The sequence below is a fragment of the Carlito syrichta genome, unplaced genomic scaffold, assembly GCF_000164805.1.
Source record: "Carlito syrichta isolate Samal-C Ts95f unplaced genomic scaffold, Tarsius_syrichta-2.0.1 Scaffold312137, whole genome shotgun sequence".
NCBI classification, from domain to species: Eukaryota; Metazoa; Chordata; class Mammalia; order Primates; family Tarsiidae; genus Carlito; species Carlito syrichta.
This window is the reverse complement of record NW_007256233.1, coordinates 214,938-236,393: the sequence shown is the minus strand read 5'-3', so window position 1 is coordinate 236,393 and position 21,456 is coordinate 214,938. Positions and strand designations below refer to the sequence as shown.

The window sequence follows — 21,456 nt, the reverse complement described above, 5'->3', positions numbered from 1 at the left end:
CTCCAGTCTGGACAACAGAGTGAGACTCCGACTCAAAAAAAAAATACTGGCAATTACTATGACATTTTACATATAACAAGAACGCTTCTTATCCAGAGCCACTACATTCCTTAATATTTGTTATTAAATGTTATTTTTAACTCTCTCTCATGACCTCTTTCATATGATACTGTGTGTTATGATAGCATTAATTCAAATACTATCCATTTCAGTTCCTCAAGAACTTTTTCAGGATTAAACTGAAATTAATGATAGTAAAAAAGCAAATACAAATTCACAGGTCAAGGGCAAAGAGATTACTGGGGGTTGGGGATCACTTCAGGAATGCACTTCAGGAATACAGTTTTCCCTGAAAAAGTCTGTAAACTAAAACCTTGTTAAAATAACGCTCTCAAAAGATGAACAAATTCAATTTACTTTCTTTACTCCACTTGATTTTCTTATAAAAGGTAAATCAACCTAAGTATTTTTGCAGAGATATACCTCATTTCCAAAGTTCACCTCTTCTCCTAAATTACACATTCCCAGAAACTATGTGTAAATGATGTTTGATGAATGAGGAAGAAATGTTTTGTAAAAAGATCTAAATTAAGTATGCCTACGAAGTAGCTTTTCACCAGATACCCAGCATGTTACATTGCCCTCAACAGATACCAAAGCTAAGGAAAATGTCTTTCACCTTTCTGCCACTGGGCACGGATCTTTTTGCAGTAGACAGAATAGCAGCGATCTAATGCACTGAGGTAGCACTGTATGGAGAGTTTTCCATCCACTATGGGATATTCAGAGAGCATATCAGGCTTGTAAAAGTCATAGGCATGTTGCATGTGTGTCCCACGAAGCCCTACGAGAACAAAAAGGAAGATATCTATGCACTTCGGCTTCTTGATATTTGTATGTTAGTTAAGTATACTGCATTATCCAAAAACTTTCCTTAACCATCTAATCAATTCTCACCACTTGCAGTACAGAAATCACAAGGTGAAGCCAATATAACTGAAATGAAACAGTATCCATACACGGTCCTAAGAGCCCTTTGATACAGGTATACAACTTTCTATGTAAATTTCATAAACCTAAGTGGGAGATCATAGTTGCTCCACTGAACTGAAGACAAACTTGTCAGTGACTTGAGTAAGTTACTATTTAGGTTATTACTTAAATCCTACTTTAATTCATTTTACTTCTATTTAAAAGTGGAGATGATACCACCTACTTTATAAAATTGCTGTAAAGATTAAAAACACACACAAAACATTTCGCAGGTAATACCTGCATTTAATGAATACTCAGTAAAGGGTAGCTCCTATTTCTGTTTTCAAATTTTTCCCTCTATTGTGTAATTTTTAAAAAGACGCTTTCCCAAGTACTTACCTCGTTCAAAAATTAAAGGAGCATTTGGCCCAATGAGCAGAGCTACGGCTCCAACTCCACCTGTAGGTCTAGCATTTCCTGTAGCATATACAGCAATATCTCCTGCAACTACCAGGGCATACCGTCCTGAAAAATATTTTAAATTATTTCACAAGAAGGTGGCCAACACTGTAAACACCACACATGTAAACTAGAAGTTCATTTTATTTTCCCCAGAATATACTTTCCCATGTTTGATAAAGAAAGAAAATATTCTGATTAAGTTTTGAATAGAACATTTGTCCTATGGGACAACCAATTCATAATACAGATAAGTTGAAAGACATAGCTATCTTTCTGAATATATTCAAACAAGTATGCATAGCAAAAATTTGCATACTGCATTAATTAAAAGGTCACTTGGATCTACTCATTCTGAAAAAGAGATTTTTGTAGGGGAACAGAGACATGTAACATACCATCCCAAGAGCTGGACTCAATCCAGTTAACAGCATTGAAGACAGCTGCTGTGCCTCCATAGCAAGCATTAGTTGTGTCGATCCCTTCTATATCTGTATTGCCAGACTCCTCAAACAGCTGCATCAAATTTGTCTTCACCGACTTTGATTTGTCGATGATTGTCTCTGTTCCAACTTCTAGCCGCCCAATGCAATCATAGGAAAGATTATTTCTCTCCATAAGATTCTGAACCACAGTCATGCAAAGAGAGTTGATATCTTCTCTATCTGTACAGAAGCCCATCTTGGCCTGGCCCAAGCCAATGGTATACTTTCCAGCATCTACACCATCATATTTTTCCAACTCTGCTTGATCAACATATTGAGAAGGAAAATAGATTTCAAGGGCAACAATTCCCACATCTTTTGGCCAGCAAGCTTCTGCATTCAAAGGAAGTGACCCGGGCATGGTGAGAGAGCTTTAGAAAGAAAAAACAACAACAACAAAAATCACCACTTTAGGTTATAAGTTTGATTTTCAAGTTCAAAACTGAGAAACAGATATTAAGGAGTTTGGCAATCTGAAATATTAGTTTCTCTACCTGTAGTAAAGCAATCAATTGTAAATATGTGAAGTAGCAATCATATGAATAGGATACTATCATTTAAAAGTACACTCTTTTAGAAGGACTTCCACTTTATTACAAAACTGGGCATCTTTAGTTTTAAAACATGATTATTACAGGTAAACAACACTCATAAAATTATTCTATATTGTAAAGAACACTAAGATAAAATACAATGAACAATTTAGAAATATGGCTGGCAAAGCAGAATTCAATCATCTGACTTATTCCTGACCACTCAAAAAATCATTCATTCATTATAGATATATTGATTATTCACAGATATTGACTTTATGGGACTTCAAAATCATTTGGATCAAATAATATTGCATTCTTCATTGATCTAAACAATCTCAGCAAGTAGAAAAGCCATAATATAGAGGTCGACTAGGACACTCTACACAAAGCCCCTGCTATTATAATCCTATTTTTCCAAAGAACCCACAAAGAACACCAATGATTAAAGTTTTGGTGCAAACAGCCTCGTAAGAGCATTATGTCAGGGACAAACTCTCACATTTCAGTAATCACCCTAAATGTGAATGGACTAAATGCACCACTGAAAAGACATAGAATGGCAAACTGGATGAAAACACATGACCCAGTAATTTGCTACCTCCGGGAAACTCATCTCACCACAAAGGATGCCCACAGACTCAAAGTTAGAGAATGGAAAACAAATTTTCAGGTGAATGGATTGCAAAAGAAGGCAGGACTCACGATCCTAATATCAGACAAAACAGCCATTAAGTTATCAAAAAATAAAGCTTTGTGCAGACACATTCCAGGACCTATCAGAGTCAAACATCAATATTCTATACTTTCTAACAGCTAGTATGCAGGCAAAAAATGATCACAAAACTACAAGATATCACTTATTAAATCAGGGAAACAAATCTGATCATCTGAAAAGTGGTAAGTCAGTTTTTATATTATTTGTGTGGCAACTAACTTTTAGATACCTCTCAAAACCACTCCTCTTTTTAAATAAAGGCACTAAGAAGTTGGACTGTTGCCACACTATGAAGACTTTCAGTGGTATCTAGATTTACTTACCAACAGTAACAAAAAATATTAGCCACTTAAGACCATGGTTATATGTCCATGGGCAAGGCACTTAACCTATCAAAGCTTCGCTTTCTTTAAAGATTACATTTGTTAGGAAAAGATATTTCAAACAGTGAAAGGGTTAATACACAGAAATGGTTACAAGCTTGTTGGCTGGTAGTTATTCACATCCCATGACACCATGTTCCTGCTGAAGCTGCTGCAATTACCAGTATTGGTACTTCTGCTTCTGAGCAGCTCAGAAACCCAAATTCCCACTGTTGCAGCTGCCACTGACATGAACAGGATAGTTACCTCCTTCCCACCTTCTAATCTTTTTTGAGTACTTCCATCAGCATTCTACACAGAACCCAGCTGGCACAAGAGTCAGTGAAATGTTGTTGTCAGGCTTTGAAGAGTGGCTCAACCCCTCAGTTTCAGAGAAAAAAAAAATCCTTTCCATACCTAAAATTCTACAACTCAATTTCCTTGCCAACATAATTGGATGGTACTATTTAGGTGGCAGAATTTCAGCTTTTCATTGACCCGAAGGTCTTGGTTTATGAAAGTTACCTGGGACACACTGATTTCACTACACTTCTGTATTTGCCAACACCACTAATTTGACACCTAAATATGCAAAGTAAAACCCTAGATTTATGTCATTTCTCCTCTGCCACTGTACAAACTCTGATATAGTATTTGGTAATTATAGATCATTGCCACAGTGAGTTGTTAATTATTAAAAACTTGAAAGAATATCAAAAGTAGAAAGGCTCTGTCCTTATACTCATCCTTACAGCCTGTGCATAGGTTATCAAGGTACCAATACAGTTAAGTCCTCACTTAATGTTGTCAGTAGGTTCTTGGAAACTGACTTTAAGCAAAACGACATATAACAAAACCTATTATTCTCCTCATCACATTATAATGAAATGAAGTTGAATGAAATGCTACTCAAGGAACTGCACAGTTTCATTCAAAGTCACATTTGAAATACGTTTAATAGGAGACCTCCTTGCCCTCAACTATCCTCTACCTTGTGAGATAGTAAGATACAAGCACATAATAATAAACAGTTAACAACACAGTCACATAATATTATGGAGAACTTTTTAACCCAGCATGACAGTAGGGTAAAAAATGTAAGGAAAGATTTCCTGTTACAGGTGCCTGACTTGAGCCTTGGGAATGGAGAGGAGTAATCAGTAAAGCGCTATAAAAACAGATCGTAGTGGAAGAAGATTTAGAACAGAGTGAACAGCATGAACAAAGGTACACTACAAAAAACTATGCAAATTTTGTTAATTTACTGGAATGAAACATGAGCCCCAGTGAGTGGACCAGGCAAATAATAAGTCAAGAAAGTAGATAAGGGACAGATCGTGAAGGTTCTGGTATGCAGATGATGGAAGCTTCAATTTTATCATGAAGACAATAAGAAGCCATTACAGAGCTTCAAAAAGGAATAATATGATCATGTTAGTTGTCAGATCAGTGTTTTTCCAACACTGGAAAACGTTTTTTAAAAATTTAGTAGATGGCAAACATTTTTTTAAAATGAAACAGAAAAGAACTGAAACTATCACATTGCATGGATGTAAGGGTATTTTTATCAAACTTTAGTAGTCATTTGTTGTTGAGTCAGTCTCACTCTGGCACCCAAGCTGGAGTGCAGTGGCATAATCATGGTTTCACTGCAGACTCCAATTCCTGGGCTCAAATAATTTTCCCACCTCGATCTCCCAATTATAGGTATGAGCAACCCGTACCCAGCCTCATCAAACTTTTGTTTCAATTACTCAAATATATACTGGGTTGCAATATAAAGTATATTTCTTACTGGTGGCAAAGTCAAAAAAGTTTGAGAGCCACTGTTTTACAGTTACTGGTGTTGTGTAGAGAATGGATTTGAGCTCTCCTTCTCCATTAGGAAGTTGACACAGCAGTCCAGATAAGACATAGATCATGAACTAAAGCAATCGCTATAGGTGGATGAAAAGGAACAGCTTCAAAAAATATAAAACAAAAACTTGGCAGAAATTGTATTGACTAGATGTTAGGGGAAAAAGGAGATGTTCAGCTTGACTGAGATTTCTAACCTCAACTGTTTTATGATTTGACAGGCACATTGTCAGATACACTAAGAACAGAGAAGTACCTCTCCACTTTGTTCTACTCTGTTTCTTCCACACAAACCACATTTCCTTCTGTCCTTCTCCCTGGAAAATGGGGTTCAGCCAAACCAGCACTCACAACTACCCTAAGGAAACTGCCTTTGTTCCTGTCAATTCACCAACTCCTACATCCATTCTTCAGTCAGTCCTTCTTATCTACTTCTATCCTATATGTGACTTTACACAGATTCTTAAGTTTTGTTTTTGTCTACACTAGAAAAGACAGAGTTACACTAAAGTCAACAAACAAGGATAAATGCTAAATGTTACCCAGTCTTTCCCCATCCTACAACTGTTTGCCCACATAATCTTCCCTCTACTCTCAAATTATTCTATTCATTATCCCGAAACATTTCTTCAACCTCTTGCTTATTTGAAAAGGATCGCTTATTCGAATCCTTTATAACCCTCGATCATACAGATCACATTTCACCCATGAAACCTTTCTAATACATTAACCTGAGAGTATTCTTATCCTCCTCCAAATTCACGACACCTCTCACTGGAAAATTATTGATTACCTTTGGCATTTCCTGCCTATCCTTCTATACTACCATATTTTATCAATTAAAAGGTACCCTTTTAAAAAACATTTCTGAAATCAGGATTCCTCTTACAATTGCTATCAGACAGAAGGCAGATATGATGCTGTCATTGCTTACACATGTACCAATAACAAAACTGCCAGGATCAACGCTTGCAGGGAACAGTTAACAGCCTGAAAGAAATTCCCAGAAACAATACTGGGAATACAGGAACACCCTTTTCACCCCCAAGAATAAGATGGACTGGGGAGAGAGTAGAAAGTGGTGAATCCCTAAACAGGAGTCAAAATTAGGCTGACTTCGCACAATTTCAAAGCCAAAGGCCAGCACCAAAGCCTTTTTGTTCTTTTATGAACTTGTCAAAGGAATGCTATATCCCCAATACACACAGAGGATTTATATAGAAAATTACAAATCTCAAAAGATCTAAAAATCAACTTTCCATATAACTCTGCAATGCCCCTACTGGGAATATACCCGGGAGAACTCAAATCACTCTATAAAAAAGGATACCTGCACACGTATGTTTATTATAGCATTGTTCACCATAGCAAAAACATGGAACCAACCATGCTGCCCATTAAAGAGGACTGGATTTTAAAAATGTGGTACATATACACGATGGAATATTATGCAGCATAAAGAAGAACAAAATCATGAACTTTACAACAACCTGGATGGACTTAGAGTCTATAATACTGAGTGATCTTTCACAGAAACAAAGAACTGAGTATCACATGTTCTCACTCATAAGTGGACCTTGAACAATTATCGTAATACTGTAAGAAAAAGATTGGCAGTAGCAGGAAACTACTGGGAGGGGAGCGGGGAAGCAGGATTGGCAGTAGTGGGAGTCTGCCTGGGGAAGAGGGGCCACACCTCATCAACAAGGGTACCTGCATCATGAACATTTATATACCTAACCCTGAGTTGTACCCCACATCTTTAAGATAAAAAAATTAAAAGTTAAAAAAAAGAAAATTACAGATATTAACAACTAAGTCAAAAAACAATTCAGAAGACTAAACATGAAAAATTTAGCAATTCCTTAGTGTGTCTTTTTACTTGCATTTTCCTTCTTATTGAATGTGCTGGGTTGACATATTACAAAAATCTATGTCTAACTCTAAAAGAGCTCTTTCAAATAAGAATTCTAAAATGCATTTTATTTTAATTGGTAATGAAGTCTCTTACATTTAAATTTATTGCATCCCAGATTCTTTAGATAGCATGAAATATGGAATTCAGCATTTCTACTGTTTCATTTTCCAAATATCTGCCTGTATGATAGACTGAATTCCCCTCCACCGCCCTGAAATTCTTATGTTGAAGCTCTAACCTTTAATGTGATGACATTTGGAGACAAGGCCTTTGGAAAATAATTAAGTTTAGAAGAAGTAATGAGGGTGGGGCCATCATGATAGGATTAGTGCCTTTTTAAGCAGATACCAGAGGGCTTGCTTACTCTCATACTCTGTGCCACCTGAGGACATGGCAAGACAAGAATGTAGCCATTTACAATTGAGGAAGAGTCCTCACTAGGAAACAACCATGCCACACCCTGACTTCCAGTCTCTACAACTGTGAGAAAATAAATGTCTGCTGTTTAAACCACACAGTTTATGGTATCTTGTTAAGGAACCTTAGCAAATTAATATAATCTAGTTACCTCAACTTAAGTCCAGGATCCCAAAGGTCGCATGTCTAGCCTGCTGTATGCCCCTTTTACCAAGCATTATACTATATATAACTACTATTCAATTCAATAATGGAAACAAAAACCCTAAATACAACAATCTATTTGCCAATTATACCCACTTAACCCCTAGATTACTGGCCATAGTTCTGTACTCAATATAGGAAAAGCAATGTCATCACCAACATTCAGGGAAAGGAGCATAAAGGACCAAGGGAGGCTTATTCTAGTTAAAACCCTCACACTGGGCAGGGTAAAGATAAGGCTCTTAACATACCTGGCTCCTTCATCTGCAATTCCCTTCCTGTGTCTCAAAATAAATGGGAAGACTATTGATATTCTCGATTAGGCACGTGAAATGCTCAACATTTATCCTCATTTCTCAACAGAAAATCTCCCCATCAATTTTATGATAACCTAAAGCCAGTGCCCACTTTGAAGTTGAAATGCAGACATAAAGGGGCTGGCTAATATGTCACTAGGCATAGATTTTACATTTATAGCAAAAAAAAAAAAAAAAAAAAAGATTGTCTTCTGCATAGTGCACAGGGAAGAGCTCTAAACCAGTTAAAAGAAAAAGACCAGTCCATAAATTTATAAGCAAAATACCCCTCTTACTTACTATGTCCTAAGTTGCCAAAGTATGGGGAGTAGGAATAGCCAACTTTCCCAGCCTTTCTCAAAAGGTTACTCTTTAGATTCTTTTCAACTCTTCATACTGCTTTAAACATGCTGAGGACTGTATGATTTTCCCTGATTGGCCCAGTGGTTTGCAATGCTTTTGGAAATAAAACAGACAAGTATATATATATATATATATATATCTTTCTGAAGGCACTGAAAGTGAATCAAGACTCTGACATTGCTGTGGAAAAAAACTTTAGTGTCTAACTCAGTCAATATTATACATTTTCTGAGGGTCTCCAATAGCCAGCATGTTTTCCTAATGTTCTTGGTAAAAGGTCATCTAATTTGAAGTATTTAGCTTTTGCCTGAAATTGAAGGAGAGAGTGATTAAGTAGAGAAGAAAATTAATACAGGGAAGTAATTACTTCCATGACATGTAAAAGAACAGAAAGTTGACATTTTCTCCTCCAACATGTTACTTTTTAAGTATCCTATTAAGTGTATCCTCTTATGTTTTCCTCTCAAAAACTCTCTGAAATACCCCAGATATAAATTGGGGCGGGGGGAAGAAGACTAGCTAAAGATCTGAGGTGTTCACATTATGGTGTTAACTATCCTGTCAAAGAATGAGATATTTTGGTTAAGTCACTATTCAATCAATCAAGCCATGATCACATCACTGCACTCTAGCCTGGGTGACAGAGCAAGACTGTCTCAAAAAAAGAAAAAAAAGGTACACATTACCACAGAACTCTGTAAACTTTTCAAATCTTCCAACCAAATACCAACAGAGGACTAAAGTTCCATCTCTCTAAAGTGACGGCTCACCCCTTCTGGCGGACAAAAGGAGCTCCATGCCTTATTTCCAGCAAGATAAAGAAGAAATTTTCTTTTGTTTTTTTTAAATATGTGGGGTACAATTCAGGGTTAGGTATAAACATGTTCATTTTGCAGGCACCCTTGTTGATGAGGTATCCCACCCCCGCCCCCGCAGCAGTTTCCCACTACTGCCAATCCCACCCAAGAAATGTTTTCTGAATGCTTCCTGCCTAGGACTCAAGAAGGACCAATGTAGTTCTCTGGAAAGGAGAAAAAAAGAGAAAGAAACTAGCTTTCCCAAGGCAAAGGAAGTCCTGACCTACCTCTTCAATGGCTGTGTAAGGGAGAGACTTCAGCATCAGTTCCCTAGACTATTTATGCCAGTCTCCCAACTGAAGCTCTGCCTCCACTTTCGCCTCAGTTGCAGGTCAACAGTGATCTTTCTAAAATGCACATTTGGTCATTTTCAAGATGCTACAGGTTGAGCATCCCTAATCAAAAAAACCTAAGATTCAAAATGCTACAACATTTGAAACTTTTTGAGCACCAACATGATGCTCAAAGGAAATGCTCATTAAAAGCATTTTGGATTTTAGATTTTCAGATTAGGGCTCAACCAGTATATTTTCTGCCTCTATTCCAAAATCCAAAAAAAATCCAAACTCCTAAAAATTTCTGGTCCCAAACATTTCAGCTAAGGAATATTCAACCCATATTTCAAACTCTTTCAGGTTTTCCTATATTGTTTAGGCCCAGCCTCTTTGCAGTAGACAAGGAACTTTTGGAGAGCAGGAGCTATATTTTGTTCATCATTGTGACCCTGGTTCCCAGCCCATTGTTTGGCATACGGTAGATGTTGAATGTTGAATAAATGCAATCCTACTAGCCTTCTAATCTAAAATCAGTAACCACCATAGGAAATCGTAATCCTGAAATACAAAGAAAAAAAAAAAAAAAAGCAGAATCATAAGAGATAAGCTCCATGGCAATATGAGAAAGCAATGGTTGCAAATAATTAGATTATTTGTTCAAACACATATGCAATTACTGTCCATCCTCACATAATTTTAAGCATTTATCCATAGCTCAGATATGTATCTTTTAAGGCTGCAATTTAAAAAGCATTATTGGCAGACACGCTTCTCTGTAATTGTTCTGATTAAGTAGCCTGTGTGGTTACATTTTAGTATCTGTACTAAATGTACTGTGTGGTTACATTTTTTCTTTTATGAGGAAACACTAATTTTAAAAATTAGTTTCTTGATTTTAAACATTAGTGTAATAAACACAAAATTAGTCTTCTGAAACATTATGGCATTAATAATTGTTAAAGATAAGGTATAACCCTGAAAAGGGTTTTAAGAATGCGTGGCATATACAAATGGTCACTTGCTCAATAAAAATTAAATTTCCCCCTTCCATTAGAGAGAAAAGCTTTTCTTAAGCAGCATGACAGGATGCCATACCTGTGTGAAGGACAGAGAACTGCAGCCTCCAGGTCTGTCACTCTGTTTCCTCCCTCGGGCACTAGGAATTTCAAATAAAAACTTATTTTAAAGTCATAAATCACTGCCCAAATTCAGATACTATGACTAATTCAAAATGAGTTAAAATAAACATTTCCATATCCAATTATGTTATGTAGAACAGAATTTAACATTTGCTTTTAAAAATGGTACTTAAAGCTTATTTTACAATTTCCCCCTTATTTTATTAGCCCTTATAGTGGTAGGATCAGGCCTGGTAATGAACTGAAATGAAGAAGCCCATATCACTGATTCAGGCTTTAAACCAAGGTTTTCAAGAATTGGGGGGAAAGAAATATAAATAAGCTGTACAGGACTAGCAAACTTCTATAGTAAAGACACCTACATACTCAAGAGCTTGCTCTGCACTTATGAGCTTATGGCTTTAGCAGCAATTTTGAGTCTCAATTGACACATCTGTAAAATGAAGCTAATACACTTGCCTCCTCAGCTCATAGTGAAGGATTGTTGTGATGATAAAATATGTGAAAAATGCTTTGCAATATAAAGCACCAATATATTGACTACTATCCGAGTTTTTATTTGTATTTTTCAAACAAAATAAAGATATCTTTCTAGCAACATCTAATCATTTTCATTTATATAATCTAATGCAAATATTTTTCAGCACTGCACCTTCACAACCTCCTCAACCTTTTAGAAAGTGATTTTCCCCCTTAGTGTTTGATTTGTGTTTAAATATTAAGTATTTAGACAAAGGAGCATCAAACTTTATTACCACTTAAATTAAGTGGAGCTGGGTATAGTGGCTTACGCCTATGATTCCAGCACTTTGGACAACATAGCAAGCCTGGGCAACATAGCAAGCCCTTGGGAGGGTAACTTTGGGCAACATAGCAAGCCCTGGGCAACATAGCAAGCCCTTGGGAAGGTAACTTTGGAATATTTTCTTCAATTCATCTGTTTTGAAGGACTGACTGTTAGTTGAGACAATAGTTTCTATGTTTAATACACACATAATTTCCTTCGTTATTTAATTATTGGCAAATTTAACATTCGCCTTTGCTCAATTAACTAGATATTACATCAGATGCGACTTAATAAACTTTACCTCTTTTACATGATTAGATAATTTAAGAGCTCTTCACAGCCTTAGTTCCTTTTACTTCATTAAGTTTACTCTCCCACCACAAAAAATAAATTTGAGTGTTCCAAAAGTCTTTTTCATAACAGCATTATATATATACTTCAAGAAAATAATGAATCTTTTGTTCTTTATCATCTCAAATTGTGACTTTGTCCTCTGTAAATTAAGCAGACCACAGGGGGCCCGTTCTCACTGGTAGGTAAAAAACTTAATTCCCTCTACATGTTGAGACTAATTTAACTTACTAATATTTCTTTGTAAAATCATGTATGTATATGCATTTGACACTATCTGTTTCAAGGAAATTTCCCCCGAACTGCCAATATTATCTTTTTCTATTTTGAGAGGTGAGAGAGCAAAAAAGACAGAACACAGAGCAAAGAAACAGAAGATTAAGAGAACACTGCTGTGCTGCTTAAGGATAACATGATCAGAGTCTATATGATCACCTGTGAAAGAAACTTTCAGGAAAAAGAGAGACTTGGAGACCAGGATAGGAATTGGAGGCAGTAAACGGTACTTTACGGAAAAACCAATCAGAGAGAGTTTAGGCTCCTTGTTCTCTTCTGCAGTTCCTGGGAGGATTCTCTATTATTTTTTCTTTTTCTTTTTAGTTGAAGTCTCACTCTGTCAACCAGGTTGGAATGCAGTGGCATGGTCACAGCTACCAGTCTCGACCTGGGGGCTCAGGCAATCCTTCCGCCTCAGCCTTCCAAGTAGCTGTAATTACAGGTGTACACCGCCACGCTTGGCAGGATTCTCTATTCTGAGCAAGCCAGTATTGCCAAGGTCTTAAGCAGGTCATAAGGTATTTCTTTCCATCTTTTTTTTTTTAAAAGGGAGGACGGGGGGGACTCACTCTGTAGCCTAAGATGGACTGCAGTGGTGTGATCATAGCTCACTGTAACCTCCAAATCCTGCGTTCAAGTGATCCTTCACCTCAGCCTTCAGAGTAGCTAGAACTACGGAGGCATGGGCCACCACACCTGGCCATGAGCTTATTTCAGACAGGTCTTTTCAGAGTGAGTGGTAAGAGTGAAGCAACGTGGGTCAGGAAGCAGTTAATGAACTGCATGTAGCGGGGCAGGTTACCGCAAAGCATGTTTGGAGACTCCTAAAATGTAATATAGGCATTTTGAGTTTGGGAAAGACTAAAACCCAAGAATGATGAGACTGCCTAAGGTCAATCCGATTCAGACAATGGCAGTTTCTTCTGGGGTCTACTCAGTGTTGGATTTGAATTCCTCCTTCTGGCTCCCTCCTTAGTTTTGATTAAAACAAGGGGTCAGAGAAGTTCATGCAGTACACATTTTGGTACACCATGAACTATAAGGAGTTATCTTCCAATCTTTTTCACTGTTACATTAAAGAAATCCAGGAAATTAAGAATGAGTTGGCAACCTTTTCTCCTTAGGAGCATGCAAGCAAAACTACAGTTAAGAAAGACTTGCCCATACCTGCACACTGGTGTAGTTCTCCAAGTAAAACTGGCTCTCTATTGTTTGAAATTGTTTAAAGAACATGGGCATCCTTACCCCTCTCAAGGTTACAGTCTACCCATCAGAGATTCTATTCATACTTCAAGACCCTGCTCTAAGCTACCTTTTCCTGGAAGGTTTCCTAGACAAATCACACAGAAAAATTAGTTTTCCAATATCTGTACTCCTTCACAGGTATATCACTCACACCCAAGTCTTCATAGTCCGCTCTCTATGGAAAACTAGTTTTGGGCAGTCTTCTTATCCATACTGGACTTCTAGATTCCTCTTAGGAGAGGGGCTGTATTTCTACTCCTTTGAAAACCCTTTGAGATCTTGGAGTAAAGGGCACTTAATTGCCATTATTTGAGTGGTTGAATTTAGAGTTATAACAATTAGAGGACAAATATTTTAGTTTCAAGTACTTGCAGCAGCCCTCACTAGTAAGTTCTTTTTGCTATCACTTTTGAGGTGAGCTGCAGCACCAAATGGTGTCCGAGAGTTTAAGGAAACTGGCTCTCTATTGTTTAAAATTGTTTAAAGAAAATGGTAGATTTCAGTTGTTTCCAGATCCTGACCTGAAAAATGTAAGTGGCCTAAATGGAATCAGAAGAGAATATTTGTTAGCCTTATAATCATTCCCATATGCACCCACACACAACCACAAACCCTGCAAAAATGAAGACTGCGAGCTTTGAAACATTAGCTTCTTCTCTACTGCTCTAACTACACTCAGTTGACAGACATAACGTGAGCATCAACATATGCCAAGCATTAGGAAGACCAGATTAAGAATCTAGTCCTAGCACTCTCTCATTAGATTAGGTTATATATTTCCCAACCCTTTAAATCAATACCACCTTCTTGAGAAACATAAAAATATCACACTCTTCTATTAAACCTGGCTTTGTAGTAACCCAGCACAAAATTACAAAACTATATTCTTTTCTAAACAAAACTAACTAGAGATTCTGATACATAGTCCATCAAGCTCCTCCAACTACATCTCCCCATCTCCATTTCCACAGGACTATGAAAGATCCCACTGGGTTTTAAATCATTCTAGAAGACTCAGGAAACCCACATTACAACAATATCTGGGGTTTGGCATTTCTTCTGAGAAAAGCTATCTAAAATCTAAGTCAGGAATCTCAAAATCAGTCCCAAAGTTAAAAGAAACAAGATGTGAAAGCAATCCAGAGGCATACTTAAGAAGAAAAACAAAATTAAAAGCAAAGGCCAAATGGCATGACCTATGGCTCTAAACGTGAAATATCCTTTTACACCCCCTTCCCCCCAGCATTGGACAAACCTAAAAACTGGGGTTACTGACTAGAATTTAGCTGAACTAAACTAGAATTGAATAAAGGGTAAACTCACAAAGTTAGGAGAGAAATATCTACAAAGGTAGATACAATGAAAGTCTTTCCTTCTTCCTGTAGGATATGCTATCCCTGCCCTCCTTCTCCACACAAAAATAACTAAGATTTTTAAATGACATTTTTGATTAAAGAACACAAACTGCTGAGATGTCTCAAGCTGCAAAGAACCAAAGACACAGACATATGTTAAGGACTTTTAATCTGCCCTCCATCGAACAGAATCTGTGCAATAAATGTCCAAAACCCAGTATCAAAAGGAAAAATCTGTTAACTACAGGAACACTTTATTTGTCTTAATTTTGTTGTTTATCTTGCCCCTGTTTTTCGGGAGTCATCCCTGAAATAGAGCAAATGTCTACAGCGACCAAAACGCTTCATTTTACTGCAACAGGTTGGCAACAGCATCTGTAGGAAGGTGGGGCTGCGGCAGAGGTGAGCAATGAAGGAAGCCAGTGATGCCTTAAGGCCAAGGCCACAGGGGCAAGCCCGCCAAGCAGGGACAGCCTCACGTTAACATTCCTCAAATCCCTCGGCCAGAGTGTCAGAAGAATCCTTTCTCTACCCCTGATAAAAGCCGGACGCAGGTTTTCAAAGACTTCACATACTTATTTTGAAATCTCCTTGGCTTAACCCAAAACCTATTTGTGCGAGGGCTCTGTGGGTGCCAGTCCATTGTATCACCTCAGGCTGGTCCTGAAGCTACTATCAGGGAGGAGGTGCGGAATTTCAGAACACCGAGGAAACCTATGTTTTTAAAGGCATATGCATATATGGAGGCAGGAACGTGGGAGGCAGGGATCTGTGAGATCTGAAGCAGGCACAGATCAAAGCTGTCCAGAGCCCCAGCACTCAGCCAGGTCTGAACCACGGTTGTGGCGCGTTCTCCCTCCTGAGCTAGGGAAGAAAAGTAATGCTGCCCACTTCCCTTCCTTCCATCACCTCTATATGTGGCAACAGGAGGACACACCCCCTGTCAACCCACCAGCCTCCATCAAAGATCTTCCCCATCCTTCGGTGTGCACCCTTAACCTAGGGCTCTGGGAACGCCCCGGCAGCCCAGCTCTCTTCTTCCTCCCCACCTGACGCCCCCAATTCCCTATCCCCTCCTGGCGGTCACAGCCACTGCCCGGGCACCTCCAACTCCCATTAGAACAACCAGCCCTCAAAGCCCTTTCGCTTTCTCTCCTCACACCAGCGTCCTCGACCCCCTCCTCGGACTCGCCACGGTCAGCCCCGGGTCCCTGGCACTGGAGGCCCCTGCATCGCCCCCGCTCACTGCGCCCATCCTCCTGGCCAGGTCCACGCCTCCACCCCGACCCGGAGCCCAAGCTCCTTCGGGCCTAGTCAAGGACATCACCTCCGCCCGGCCCACAACCCGCTCGCGGCGCCCGAGCAACCCAGTCCTCCTCCCACACGCAGGACACTCACCCAAACGTGACCGAGCGGTGTGGGAGCACGAGGAGCAAGCCGCGGAAGGTCTGTACGCGGCACCTCCCCTCAGCCGCCAGCTTTATAGCCGCCAACCCACCCGACTCCGGCACCGCCGGCAGGCGGCGGGAGGCGGGACGGCGGCCCCAGCAGCCAATCGTAACCGGCAGAATAGCCCGGTAGTGCCCGCCCCCCAGTCCAGCTTCCACCAATCGGAAGGAAAGCAGAGGCGGTGACGGCTCAGGGTTTTCCCTCGTGGCTGGAAGGGCGGGGGAAGAGGCGGGGACAAAGTCGGAGGACCGAGGAAGTGGTGTGAGAGAATGACGTAGGGTGGCACGAGAGTCCGCCTGCCAATGTCGGAGAGGCGAGAGACGGCGAGAGCCAACGGGAGCGGAGTGAGAGGTTCTCAGACCAATTGGAGCTAAGTGAGAGGCGATGGGGGCCAATGGGGACTCCGCGTCCCACCACTGGAGAGATGGTCAAGTGTGGGAGGCGAGCTGGTCCCTGCTGGGGAGTCTGTCACGTTGCCTGGCAACCAGAGCTAGGCTTCATCTGAAAGATTTCTGAAATACTGGACTTGATTTGAATTCAATCGTAAGGTTTTCTAGCAAAATTACAAGTTGAAGCAGAATGCTTCGCCCAGAATTTTTAAATTTGTAAATATCCTATAAACCTGTTTTGTAAATACCCAATATTGTCACTTTAATTTAAAACTACCCTGACTTTGAAAAACAATAACAACAACAAAAAATACCTGCTATTGACACGGTTCTTCTTAACTAAAGGTAAAACAAGATAACTCAAGGATTAGGCATAGGAGACTGCAGAAACTTGTCCAAGAAGGAAAATTGATCCTGAATTCAAGGACTTTTGCTAGGCCAGGCACTGAAGAAGGGACTCCAACTGGCCTCTTCCCCACTGTGTCTTCTGAGCTTGGTATTGGTCGGTGCCAAATAAAAGGTTGTTGAAAGAAGGGGCCCCATAATTGTCATCATAGCTAATCCGTAGGATAAGGACTGCCTAGCTCCCCCGAAAATAGAAAGGAGCAATTCAAGCTAGAGGGGGAATCCAAAAGACAGCAGTATCGTCTTACATAAACTCTGCCTCTGGTCTTCTAGTCAGATAGAGAAGCCATAATACTTAGCTTTGGTGAGGGACCATATGTGAGGTTCAGAGTTGTTTGTCTCCCCATCTCACTTTCATTACCAGGAATGCTGTTGATAAGGAGGGGTCATTGATAATTCTGTGCTTCACACAACTACTGTTATGTGAAATTTTTTATCCACTTTAGATGCTAACCTAGTAAGAGACATTCTCAGCAAAAAGGTGGCAGAATACGTTGGAAATGGAACTACTGTGAAGTGGTGGCATGAGTTACTTGGAGGAAGAGGACCACTGTCATGGATATCACTCCCTAATATTGTCCATGACATTCATTCTGTTCCAAAATCAATGTCATTTCATACCTATGTAGAGTAACTGATAAATAGACACATAACCTGATTGTGATCAACAGTAATTTTGGGGTGGGAGATTAAAATTCGTGGCATATTGAAATGTGTTGAAAGGTAGTAAGGACAAACAAGAAAGAAAAAGTTTTACCCTGAGAAAGGAATAGCAAATAATTCCAACTCTGAGAGTACACACAGGAAATGATTAGCCAGATGGTTATGAGAATGACTATTTTACACAACTGGAAATTTCCACAAGGCACAGTCTGTCTTCTTGGTGAAATTAATCTTCAATTAAGCAAAGTGAGCATGATTATTGATTATTGGGAAGCTGAACAATGGACAACAAAATGAATTAGTAATTAGATACAGAACATCTCAACTGAAAATTGAATCAGGCTCTAGGCTCAGGCTCTAGGATTCTATGAAATATAATAGGTTGTACCAGGCTACACAAATGTTAGCTATGGTTCATGCAATTGAGGACAAAATATACGTATATTTATTATACAAGGAACTTCAAGTTTTTTGAGTCATGATTTGACACAAGCACAGTAAAGCCAATGTCACACTTGAAAGTACATTTTAAGACATGTTAAAATGTTTTATTATAGTTTCTAAATTTAATGCCAAGTATTATTGATATTATTGATCAAATACTGTAGATGCTATACATCAAAGGTCAAGTATAATTTGTTGTACTGCCCTACTTTGAAAGAAAAAAAAAGATGAGAAGATATTATAATGATAAAATTTACTATTATAAATTCATGTGTTGAACATTTACTTTTTACCTCTGTGGCAGGGTCCATGTGAGACCTAGGCTGTCCTGTAAAATATGCACCAGCTACATGTGGCTATTGAACACTTGAAAGGTGGCTAGTTCAAAGCGAGATGGACTGTAAATATAAAAAACATACCAGATTTTAAAGACTTAGTGCAAAAAAAAAAAAAAAAAGAATTTATGTATCTCAATAATTTTATATTGAGACCATGTTATAATGATAATTTTTGGTTATCTTTGATTAAACAAAATATATTATTAAAATTAATTTTATCTGTTTCTTTTGAGTTTTTAATGTGGCTGCTAGAAAGTTTAAAGTTATAAATACAGCATGTGTGGCTCCTATTTGTGCTAGAAAACAAGAATACATAATTGAAAGATATAGACTCTGTCTTCAAAGAGTACATAGTCTAGGATGGAGGAATGGGAAGAAGAGGAAAATAAATATAGCAAGAGGCTGGATTTCATACTACACCTCAAAAGCAAAAAGTAAAAAGGCAGCAATCTTTATTTTTGTGTAAGGAGTCAACGTTTTACAGTTTCTTTCACACTAGTTAATGGGTTGGGGGGTGGAGTGGGAAGAACTTCAAATTTGCCAGTTAAAGTTATCTCCATCTCTTCTGGTTTCAACAGCATTATTTGATCTAAATAATCAATCAACTCAAGTGTAACTCCCTGTCAAGTGTAGTTCTCTGCAAGCCCTCTACTTGGCAAGATGGCATCTGGGTTTTATGGAGCTTATTGGGTTGATGTTGTATCAGAATAGGGGGCTAGACTCTGCATGTGAGAGTTCTTGTACTGGCTCTTTGTGACCAGGACCCTACTTTGGCTCTCTCTGTGCTGCAGCATCCTAAAGGTCACCACAGCTTTCACTGGTTACCCAACCCTGCAGTCTGCCCTCAGCTGCCCTATAATAGCCCTCACCTCCAGGTTCACAGAGCTCCTCTTGCAGCAGAATCCCTCAGTCCTGCCAACCAGAATTGCAGCCACCTTCTTTTCTCTGCATGACATGAGGAAGTCTTTCCACACTGCACAATAACACTAGTTCTATTCTAACTGCTACATTCCAAAGTAGGTTTGTGACTCCAAGATGTTCTCCTCTCTCCAGATCCCTGGAAAGTTCTTAACGGGAACTGGATAGAGAATCCCACTAAATAAGCATTCCCATATTGACAACCCAGTATGGTTTCCAGCATGGCTTCCCTCTAGGATTTTACTTCATCTTTCTTCTTTCTCATGTCGCCCCTGCAAGGGTTATTACTGTGGGAGGATGCATAAAAAGTGTTTTTTATATAGGACAATTAGCAATTACAACATAGCAATTACAACATAGCCAAGAAACATGCCCAAAGGACAATGGAAGTTCAAACAAGTATCTAATCCAGCTACCTACTATTTTCTAGGCATTTTAATAGATGGGTTAGGAACAGTATCCTAACCCCCAGTCTCCAAGTAGACATCATTTTAAATTTACAATTGAAGAACTGGGCCTCAGAGGGTTTAAGTAATTTGCCCACAGTAATGGCAAAGCTGGGATTCAAACCCAGGTCTTATGTGCCAAAACTAATTGTTTTCACTATTCTATATGCCATAAAAAACACACTTGTGGCCAGAGACTGGAAAGAGAAGGTGGGTAGCTTTTCCCAAGAAGCCTCACAGGACAGTACTCATTTTTTTGAGGAAGTAAACATGCTCGACGATTTGGCCAGTTTCAAATACGATTACCTGGAAAAGTACAGAAATATAAAATGTGTAATCAAGAATATGAGATGGCCAGACACAGTGGCTAACATCTGTAATCCCAGGAGTGAGACAGGAAGATTGTTTGAGATCAGGAGTCTGAGACCAGCTCAGGTAACCCCAGTGTGACCTCATCTCTGCAAAAAATTAAAAAATTAGCTGGGCATGGTGGCACATGCCTGTAGTCCCAGCTATTTGGGGGGCTGAGATGAAAGGATTGCCTGAGCCCAGGAAGTTGAGACGGCAGTGAGCCATGTTAGTGCCACTGCATTCCAGCCTGGGAAATAGAGTTGAGACCCAACTCAAAAAAAAAAAAAAAAAAATCAAATAAATAAATAATAAAATGGGATATCGATTCACACATTTTTTTTTTCTAGGAACTGCCAAAATTTTAGTGTTTAATGTTAGTACAACTGACCAAGGTCCAAGATGTGAAGCTACCACGTTCAAGAAACTGGGGGTCAATCACTCTATAAACTAACTGCATTGTATGTGCAAAGAATGCACACTTTAGAATAGGAAATCTGTCTACACATAGTAGTTAGCTGCAAAAAGCCATTTGGTCTTCTCTTGGCTTGGACAAATGGTGTTCCAGATTTCAGTATAAATTAGTAGCAACCTTTAACTCTTCTGTGTGGCAGGAATCTTGTTTTCACCCTCCAGTTCTTCCACCCTAGCCTGTGTTATGAGGTCCATGATGTTTTTCTCCAGGTCATCGATGAGACTACTCATGTCATCAATTCTTCCAATGATCTGGTCAGACATGGTCTGAAATTTATCTTGCATCTGTTGCAGGAGTGAATGCACCACCGAGGTGAGATCCTGCACATTCTTAGGGTCAGTCTCGGCCATCTCCCCAGTTCCCAGCTTGGCAGCAATGTCTTGGCCACAGATATGTTTTAAAAAGCATTTCTTGGAGATACCTTTGACACATGCAGGCATTTCCTGCCCAGGCTTGATCATGTGTTTCCTATTTGTGGGGGAAAGTGTTGTAGCTCTAATTCTTGTGACTTCCAACCTAGCAAAGTAAATGCAACTAGGCAAGCATTGTTCTACAACACTACTTTTTTATGTTCCAGTCTAACCTCACTCTCAAAGTGAGAGTCACAAATTGTAGTCAATATTAAAATAAGAATAATTAAGCCGCAATATGCCCAGAACTGTTATCAACATGGTTACCAAAGCTGAATACTGAAGAAAAAGATAGAAAG

General features: G+C 39.1%; 1 protein-coding gene and 1 pseudogene across 1 annotated transcript; both read right to left on the bottom strand.

Annotated features, from left to right (window-relative positions):
* Positions 1–659: 659 nt before the first annotated feature.
* LOC103272125 (hydroxymethylglutaryl-CoA synthase, cytoplasmic) lies at positions 660–16,422 on the bottom strand. Its single transcript, XM_008069604.1, has 4 exons — positions 16,271–16,422; positions 1,833–2,290; positions 1,375–1,500; positions 660–844 (listed from the first exon to the last, which is right to left on the bottom strand). The coding sequence occupies exons 2-4, from the start codon at positions 2,278–2,280 to the stop codon at positions 660–662; spliced, it is 759 nt and encodes a 252-aa protein (XP_008067795.1). The 5' UTR covers positions 2,281–2,290; positions 16,271–16,422.
* A 4,444-nt stretch (positions 16,423–20,866) lies between these two features.
* Positions 20,867–21,097, bottom strand: LOC103272122 (annotated as a pseudogene).
* Positions 21,098–21,456: the final 359 nt, after the last annotated feature.